Source organism: Colobus angolensis, unplaced genomic scaffold (genome assembly GCF_000951035.1).
Source record: "Colobus angolensis palliatus isolate OR3802 unplaced genomic scaffold, Cang.pa_1.0 Scaffold37, whole genome shotgun sequence".
NCBI lineage: Eukaryota > Metazoa > Chordata > Mammalia > Primates > Cercopithecidae > Colobus > Colobus angolensis.
Window position 1 is genome coordinate 4,665,676 of NW_012117043.1, and position 9,775 is coordinate 4,675,450.

Below are 9,775 nucleotides of genomic sequence, written 5' to 3' on the forward strand. Positions count from 1 at the left end.
TTGAGACAGAGACTTGCTCTGCCTCTTAGGCTGGAATGGAGTGGCCCAATCTTGGCTCACTGTAACTTCCTCCTCCTGGTTCATGTAATTCTTGTGCCTCAGCCTCTTGAGTAGCTAGGACTAAAGGGTGCCTGTGCCACCACACCAGGCTGATTTTTGTATTTTTAGTAGGGATGGGGTTTCACTGTGTTGACCAGGCTGGTCTTGAATTCCTGGCCTCAAGCGATCCACATGGTTCAGCCTCCCAAAGTGCTGGGATTACAGGCATGAGTCACCACGTCCAGCGTGATTTTTACATTTTTTATAGAGACGAGGGTCTTGCTATGTTGCCCAGGTTCATCTCAAACTCCTGGCTTCAAATGATCCTGCTTCGGCCTCCCAATGTGCTGGGATTCCAGGAGTAAGCCACCACTCTTGGCTGCCAGTTGGGTTTTTGTCTCCATCCTGAAGGAGTAGGAGATGCCCTTCAGCAGGTCTTTGTCCATCAGGGCCCTCCTGAGGAAGGCATGGCTCTGCAGGGTGGGTGCCAGTCCTGAGCTGAGGGCAGTCCCCTGCCCTCCTCTCTGGGAAGCTGACCTCAGCCGGAGGTCTCTCCTGGTGGTGCCCCTGAGCAGCAACCTGATTTGTGTCCCCAGCTACCTGGCCAATGACATGGAGGAGGACAACGAGGCCTCCAAACGAAACATCTTCTACTTCCTGTATGGGAAGGACCGATCCCAGATACCCTTGTTCCATAAGCTTCGGTTCCAGTTCTTCTGTTCCATGCGCTGCAGGGCTTGGGTTTCCCTGGAGGAGTTGGAGGAGGTGGGTGGGGCGTGGGGACATGGAGGAGGTAGGGAGGAATCGAGTGGGCTGGAGGCTGGAAGGTGGGGAGGGGTATCCTGGAGAGTCCCCATCTTCTTAAGGGGTGTTTGTTTTTCCAGATCCAGGCTTATGACCCAGGGCACTGGGTGTGGGCACGAGATCGCGCCCGCCTTTCCTAGAGCACCAGGGATCATGGAGGCCTGAGGTCATCGGCCTGAGGGAAGGTACATCTGCATCCTCCAGGGTAAAGGCAGAATATTGGGGTCTATTTCGGAAATTCGAAGAACCCAATTGCTTGATCCGGCTTCGAGCCTGGGCAACGTGGCGAGATCCCCTCTCCACAAAAATATAAAAATTAGTCAGGTGATGTGGGAGGATCACTGGAGCCTGGGAGGTCAGGGCTGCACAGAGCCCTGATCCTGCCACTGCACTCCAGCCCAGGCAACAGAGTGAGACCCTGGCTCAAAAATAATCATAAATACTGAGTTTGGGGAGGTTTATTATGATTGATGCACTTGAGTTACCGATTTGGGTTGAGGGTTCAGTGAAGCTTTGGTTTACATCTTATGCAGCTAACCATGGTGAGCAGAGCATGAGACTTCATCATGAGGAGGTAGGATTATGGATTAGGCTTCTGGACTCGGGGTTCGTGATGTTGTCACATTAGAAATGGATCTAGCATGGTTACAAGTTTAGCTCTTAAGTGACACAAAAGGCCCCAGCTGTGATGAAGTCCAAAGCCACACTCTCTGAGGGTGCCCGACTCCCTGGGGAGACCCACCCAAAGTCCTTGCTATGAAGCAGATCACTGGGGCTGACCTTGGGTGTTCTGAGTTTTGGAGTCAGGGTCACCATGGTGTAAGTATCACAGTTGAACACAATGATTCAGAAGCAGGGTACAGAATGAAAGTCAGGAGATAAAATTGCATTTCTCAATTGCTCTGAACTCTAGTTAGACTTGACGTGGGACGTGAATAACCTTACTGTCTAGAGAGCTGCCTCCTTGAAGTGTGACATCCTCTCTCTCACTTCCAGAACACCGGGCCCAGGGGAGATGCGGATTTTCAGCAGGAACTTTATTCCAATGCTAATGGCAGACACCAGGAAGGAGGAGAGGAGCCATTTGTGCAGATCATCTAGAAGAACCTGGACTGTTCTAGATGGAGCTGAATAGAGTGATCACCGTTGTCCTCCTAAGACAAAGCGGGTACCTCTAGGAATCCACAGAGAACAGTGAGAAACCAGGGGTGTTCCTGGTTCCACCCCTTCCTGTGGCACCACCTCTCTTTTTATATTGCTGAATTCCAACCTCCCCGGGGCGGAATCTGGAGGTCCTGTTTCCTATGGACTTGGTTGCCACAGTCCAGGAGCATTTGAAGGCACAGTGCAGACACTCAGATTGGCACGGAATTCTTTGTGAAATATGAGTGCCATACACCGTAACAGATAGCTTCATGCACACTATGCATTTATTGGTTTGTTTGGAAAATGTTGTCCATCGAATTATTAATAGGTTTATTTCAAATAGTTTGGAAATTGTTGTACTTTTGAAAATATGCTGTTCCTGTAGATTTTTTGATGAGAGTTATAGCTGTTATATATATATAATTTTCTTTTCATTTTAAGAGAGAATCCTTTTTATCCTAAATCTTTTATTATCTTTAAATTGTTTTCTGTATTATTATATGTGCCTCTGAAGCAAGTATACTTTTTATCTAGGATACTTACATAATAATCTCTTCTATTTATAGCTATTGGTAGTTCTCCTAAGTTCCTGTCACAGAAATTTTTATTTGCTGTTTAGATTTGTGACTGAATTGTGAGAATTCAGTTGTGATTTTTAACATGTCTTAGATATATACTAACATGTCTAATATATACTATATATTTTATTGGTTTGTTTTGATAAAGATGGGCATAGAATTATTACTACATTTATTTTAAATATTTTGAAAATACTGATATTTTTGAATAGACACTGTTCCTATAAAGTTGTGAGATGGGTGTTATAGTTGCTATATATACATAAATATAATTTTGTTTTCCTTTTTAAGAGAGGATTCTTTTTATCCTAAAGCTTTTATCTTCAAATCTTTGTATCTGTTACTACATGTGCTGCTGAAGGGAGCACTCTTTTTATCTATGATACTTAATATATGTATTACACTTATAGCTACATGATAGTTCCTCTAAATTCTTATAAAAATAAATTTTTATTTGATGTTTACTGTATGTTTTTGAAATGTGAGAAATCAGATGTAATTTTTTACCTTGTATTGGCATGTCTGTATGTTACTTTAAAGAGGATGTGTGTTTTAAAGGAGGACATGAGCTGTGTGTTTTCAAGAGAACAATGCAGTGCGTCTCTTGGGGAAATGTAATAAAGATGAACTTTTCTCACCTTCACATCAAGTGTGATCATATTGGTCTGGATTGATTATTTGCTGTCATGTGACATTTTTCCTTAATGGGGTTTTGGTTATTTGAACATATTAATTAGCTCTAGAAGATAATCCTGCATTATTTTTTATGTAGAAAAAAACCTAACGGCGAGTGTAGTGCTCACACCCACATTCCCAGCACTTTTGGAAGTCATGGCGGGAAGATCACTTGAGGCCAAGAGTTTGAGGACAGCCTGGACAACATAGCATCAACATCTATTTTCAAAAAAAATTTTTAAAAAGAAAAATAATAGACGAGAAGGCCGATCCCAAGCTAGAGGTTTTGTCTGTTTTGGAGACAGAGTGGGAGGATCTCTTGAGCCCAGGAAGTCAAGGCTGCAGTGAGCCTTGATCATGCTACTGCACTCCAGCTTAGGTGACAGAGTAAGACTCAGTCTTAAAAGTAAATAAACAAATAAATAAAAATTAAAATAAATTAATTTCAGATAAAGCATACATAATTTTCATACAAATATATTCCAAATGTCACATAGAACATAATTATATAAAAAAATTATTCATTGTTTATCCGAAATTCAAATTTAACGGGGCCTCCTTTTGTTGTTTTTGAGATGCACTTTCGCTCTTGTTGCCCAGGCTTGAGTGCAGTGGCACGATCTTGGCTCACTGCAAGCTCTGCCTCCCGGCTTCAAGCAATTCTCCTGCCTAAGTCTCCTGAGTAGCTGGGATTACAGGTGCCCATACCACGCAGGCTAATTTTTGTAGTTTTAGTAGAGACAGGGTTTCACCACATTGGCCAGGCTGGTCTCAAACTCCTGACCTCAGGTAATCCACCAGCCTCGGCCTCCCAAAGTGGTGGGATTACAGGCATGAGTGACTGCTCCCAGCCCTGCCTTCTATTTTTACTTGCTAAATCTGGAAACTCTATCTTAAACTGATCAGATCTCTCTAGCATTTTTTCTGTTCCACATTATGCCTTACCTTTTTGGCGAGGGTGGTGGAGGAGGAGATGTAATTAGCTTGGACTGAAAGTGGGAGGCTTCTTTTTTTTTGAATAATCTTTTGGCTTTGGCTTTTAGCTTTCGTCTTCGTTGTTTGAACTTGGGCATGATTTCTGCAGAGAAATATTTTTACATTTTTAGTTGAAGAATATATACATACAGAAAGTACACAAATCTTAAGTGTATAGTTCAATGAATTATCATACCATGAACACACCCTTGTAACCACCATCTTGGTTAAGAAATAGGCCACTACCAGCATCCCAAAAGAGCCCTGAAGTAGGGGAAAATGTAAACCCAGATTTAAACTATCTCTGGAGAGATCTTGGTCTCGGCATTATGTTATTCTCTAAGTTTGTTCTGCTTGTGTTGCTTTTCTTCATTAAGTTAAATGAATTTTCCATTCTTGATAGTAGCGAAAATGGCTGTAGTTGGGTTATAGTCAGTCATTAAAATAATATGTTGGTTGGGCATGGTGGCTCATGCCTGTAACCTCAGCACTTTGGGAGGCCAAGGTGGGCGAATCACCTGAGGTCAGGAGTTCGAGACCAGCCTGACCAACATGGAGAAACCCTGTCTCTACTAAAAATACAAAACTAGCCGGGCGTGGTGGTGCATGTCTGTAATCCCAGCTACTCGGGAGGCTGAGGTAGGAGAATCGCTTGAACTCGGGAGGCAGAGGTTGTGGTGAGCTAAGATAGCGCCATTGCACTCCTGCCTGGGCAACAAGAGCAAAAACTCCATCTCAAAAAAAAAAAAAATGTTTTTTTACCGGCAGCATCTACTGAGCTGTGACAGGTGGAATTGGTAGTGAGATGAGGAAACAACATTAGCCATTTATTCAATACCCCTTTACTGTTAGGTATCTTCACATACATCTTTTCAGTTAACCCTTACTATCCTGCAAGGTATTATCCCTGACAAGGAGGATTTTTATTCCCGTTTTTACAGAAGAATAAACTGAGGACAAAAAAGATTAGATAATCTGTCAATGCAATGCAGTAAGTCCAGACCTATAAGTCTTCCATGTTCTTTCTAATACGCTGTGGTGTGACACTAGATTAAACAGGCAATATACTGTAAAATGAAATAACAATTACCCCAAATCAAAGACATGGGTATTTTAAAATAGTTATTTTGTATTATTTTTTGAGGCACAGTCTAGCTCTGTCACCCAGGCTGGAGTGCAATGGCGTGATCTCAGCTCACTGTAACCTCCACCTCCCAGGTTCAAATGATTCTCCCACCTCAGCCTCCCAAGTAGTTGGGACCAACCACAAGCACTTGCCACCACACCTGGTGGCGTAATCCCAAAGTGCTGGGATTACAGGCGTGGGCCTTAAAACAGTTATTTTGAAGCATTTAAAAACCTCACCGGCTGGGTGCGGTGGCTCACATCTGTAATCCCAGCAGTTTGGGAGGCCAAGGTAGGCAGATCGCTTGAGGCCAGGAGTTCGAGACCAGCCTGGCAAAACCCTGTCTCTATTAAAAATACAAAAATTAGCTGGGCATGGTGGCATGTGCCTGTGGTCCCAGCTACTGGGGAGGCTAAGGTGGGAGAATCACTTGAACCCGGGAGGCAGAGGTTGCAGTGAGCCAAGATCACGCCACTGCACTCCAACCTGGGTGACAAAGCTAGACTCCATCTGATAAATAAATAAATAAATAAAATAAAATAAAAACATTACCTAGTAGAACAGAAGATACTAGAGGCTGGGAAAGGTGGGGAGGAAGGAGGGATACGGAAAGATTTGTTAAAGGATATAAAATAGAGGCATCTGAAGCAGAGCAACTCCATCTTGAATAGGGGTTGGGTAAAATGAGGCTAAGACCTACTGCGCTGCATTCCCAGGAGGTTAGGCATTCTTAGTCACAGGATGAGATAGGAGGTTGGCACAAGATATAGGTCACAAAGACCCTTCTGATAAAACATGATGCAGTAAAGAACCTGGCCAAAACCAAGAGAGCGATGAAAGTGGCCTCTGATAGTCCTTACTGCTCATGATACACTAGTTATAAGGCATTTGCATGCTAAAAGACACTCCCACCAGCACCAAGACAGTTTAAAAATGCCATGATAATGTCTAGAAGTTACCCTACATAGTCTAAAAAGGGAAGGAACCCTCAGTTCTGGGAAATTCCCACCCTTTCCCCAGAAAACGCACGAATAATCCACCCCTTGCTTAGCATATAATCAAGATATAAGTATACTTAGTTGAGTAGACCATGCCACTGCTCTGCCTATGGAATAGCCGTTCTTTTATTCCTTCACCTTCTTAATAAACATGCTTGCACTTTATGGACTTGTCCTGAATTTTTTCTTGCATGAGGTCTAAGAATTCTCTTTTGGGGTCTGGATTGGGACCCCTTTCCAGTAATAAAATTACAGCTAGATAGGAGGAATAAGTTCTAGTGTTCTATGGCACCACAGGATGACTATAGTTAACAATAATGTATTATCTAGTTTCAAATAGCTAGAAGGAGAGTATTGAATTTTACTAACACAAATAAATGATACATGTTGGAGATAATGGATATACTAACTACCCTGATCTATTCACTATACATTACATGTATCAAAACTTCACCATGTACCCCACAAATATGTGTAATTATTATTGGTCAATTTAAAAAATAATCAAAATAAAATTTAAAAAATAAAAAAATAAAAAGTGGCAATGCCACTTGCTACAGTAACAGCAAATTAGGATCTGTCGAAATAAAGTGAATTTTTTATACAAATGTTGGGATATAATCAATAATTATCAAGAGAATAAAAGCTGCTTTGCACTTAAGAATGTAACAAATATTTTAATATATCTGTTCTTTCTAAGATGCTATACACACTAATATGCTATACACTAACATATATCTATATAAGTATATATCATAATGATCAATTTAAATATATTACCATTAAATATATGTTATCATTATCTTGATTGTGACCAAGTGAATATTTTGGAAACCTTTAATAAAAGGGTCCTTCTTGCTATGGTACAAAATTAAAAAACAAAACAAAAACATTATCTAGTATATTCACATTTCAATCTGGATCCCTTCCTGAAGAAAATTAAGTCACAGCTAGTTTGAGCTGAAGTTCCAGAAGGGCTTTGCTGCTCTTAGTTGTTGCTACTTGAGGAACAAAGATGTTGTTATTCAAGTAGCAGAACTGAAAATGATCTCAAGGCCTGGGCCTCCTTCCCTTCAAACTCAGATTTGAATGGGAACAATTGGCCTTTAAAATACACATTCATTCCACTTCTGTTCACTCAGTAACCTTTCAGCACTTGGTATGCAGCACTATACTTGCTCAGCTCTCAGATTCCACTGGCCCATGAACCCCGACTACCCTGCTGCAGGTTGTAAAAACTGAGCACTGGCTTGGTTCCATGACTTGCAGAGGGCACCCCTAATGGCAAATGGCGGCAATGCATATATGGACAGCCCTTCTAGAAATAGAGATTCCTGATAACATCTAATTGGACTATCAGGTCCCAATTTGACAAGGTGCTTTTCTTAATTGTCCGTAGGGGCTTAGAAAACACACCAAAACATAGTTGGCTGCCTTCACCTTTATTATATCACTTTTTCTTCCTGCTGAAATAATGAAGGAAGGTGAAGCAGGGACTATTAAACACAAGGGATATCTAAAGGATTTTTTTTTTTTTTTGAGACAGAGTTTTGCTCTTGTTGCCCAGGCTGTAGTACAAGAGTGCGATCTTGGCTCACTGTAACCTCTGCCTCCCGGGTTCAAGCGATTCTCCTGCCTCAGTCTCCTGAGTAGCTGGGATTACAGGCATGCACTACCATGCCCAGTTAATTTTGTACTTTTAGTAGAGACTGGGTTTCTCCATGCTAGTCAGGCTGGTCTCGAACTCCCGACCTCAAGTGATCTGCCTGCCTTGACCTCCCAAAGTGCTGGGATTACAGGTGTCAGCCACTGCGACCAGCCCTGACTTTTTCTTTAACTTAAAACAACACAAGCCTGTAGTCCCAGCTATTCAGGAGCTGAGCTGGGAGGATCACATGAGCCTAGGAGTTTGAGGCTGCAGTGAACTATTATTGTGCCACTGCGCTCCAGCCTAGGCAATAGAAGGAGACCTTGCCTCCAAAACAAACAAACACATAAACAAACAAACAAAACAAAACCAGGCGGATGTGGTGGCTCACGCCTGTAATCCCAGCACTTTGGGAGGCCAAGACGGGCAGATTACAAGGTCAGGAGATCAAGACCATCCTGGCTAACACGGTGAAATCCTGTCTCTACTAAAAATACAAAAAAATTAGCTGGGCATGGTGGCGGGCGCCACCTACTCGGGAGGCTGAGGCAGGAGAATGGTGTGAACCTGGGAGGCAGAGCTTGCAGTGAGCTGAGATCGCGCCACTGTAGTCCAGCCTGGGTGACAGAGCGAGACTCCGTCTCAAAAACAAAATAAAACAAAACAAAACAGAAAACAAAACAAAAACCACAAGATAAAAATACTCTGATGAAGATACTTACGAGAGCCTCCTAGAAAGGAGCGATCTTGTGGCTGCCTGAAGAAAAAAGGTTACATTTCATCAAATCTATGGTTAGGGACTTTTTCTTCTTCTTCTTTTTTTTTTTTTGAGACAGGTCTTGCTCTGTCATGCGGGCTGGAGTGCAGTGGCACGATCTTGGCTCACTGCAGCCTCCTCCTCCCAGGTTCAAGTGATTCTCCTGCCTCGGCTTCCAGAGTAGCTGAGATTACAGGCATGTGGCACCATGCCCGGCTAATTTTTAAAATTTATTTATTTTTAGTAGAGATGGGGTTTCATTATGTTGGCCAGGCTGCTCTTGAAGTCCTGTATGGTCAGGACCTTCTATAGACAAATGCCACTGGAAACTTCTATCTAAGGCTGAGTCCACTGGTTGGGAGCCCTAGAATCTGAAATTTCCCTAGCATCCTCCTTTTCTTTGGCTTCCATCTGACCCTTCACAGTCCTCCCCCATTCTTTTTCTGTTGCCGAGGCTGGTCTTAAACGCCTGTGCTCAAGCAGTCCTCCTACCTCAGCCGCCTAAAGTGCTGGGATTACAGAAATGAGCCACCACACCCGACCCCATCATAGAATTCTATATTAGGCCAAACTTTCAGTCAGGTGTGAGAAAAGAATTAAGATAAAAGATAAGAATTTTCAGGATAATGGTGATAAAAAATCTAGGGGAAACAGCTTTGCAGCAAGCTTAGGACGGGGGTCAACAAACCTTTTTTGTAAAGAGCCAGAAAGTAAATATTTCAGGTTTTGCAGGCCATATGGTCTCTGCTGCAACTGCTCAACCCTGCCAGGGTAGCACCAAGGCAGTCATAGACAATACTCAAGCAAAGGAGCTGTCTCCAATAAAATTTTATTTATGACTGAAATTTGAATTTCATATACTTTTCTTTTTTTCTTTTTTTTAAGACGGAGTCTCACTCTGTTGCCCAGGCTGGAGTGCAGTGCATGATCTTGGCTCACTGCAGCCTCCGCCCACCCCCTGAGTTCAACTGACTCTTCTGCCTCAGCCTCCTGAGTAGTTGGGATTACAGGCGCCTGCCACCGTGCCAG

General features: G+C 42.7%; 2 protein-coding genes across 3 annotated transcripts in view; one reads left to right on the forward strand and one right to left on the reverse strand.

Annotated features, from left to right (window-relative positions):
• Nucleotides 1-2,331, forward strand: part of LOC105520088 (putative speedy protein E6) — a 16,301-nt gene extending 13,970 nt beyond the window's left edge. Inside the window, exons 5-7 of one of the 2 annotated variants that reach the window (XM_011953677.1) lie at nt 636-804; nt 924-1,028; nt 1,840-2,331. In XM_011953677.1, coding sequence (XP_011809067.1) covers nt 636-804; nt 924-983 — 229 coding nt within the window. In that variant the 3' untranslated portion in view covers nt 984-1,028; nt 1,840-2,331. Of the gene's footprint in view, nt 1-635; nt 1,058-1,839 lie in introns of those variants that run through there. The other variant, XM_011953676.1, reaches the window with a different exon arrangement.
• Nucleotides 1-9,775, reverse strand: part of PRR11 (proline rich 11) — a 53,335-nt gene that overhangs the window by 35,742 nt on the left and 7,818 nt on the right. Inside the window, exon 3 of the mRNA XM_011953678.1 lies at nt 4,188-4,320. Within this exon, the coding sequence (XP_011809068.1) occupies nt 4,188-4,320 (133 nt within the window). The remainder of the gene's footprint in view (nt 1-4,187; nt 4,321-9,775) is intronic.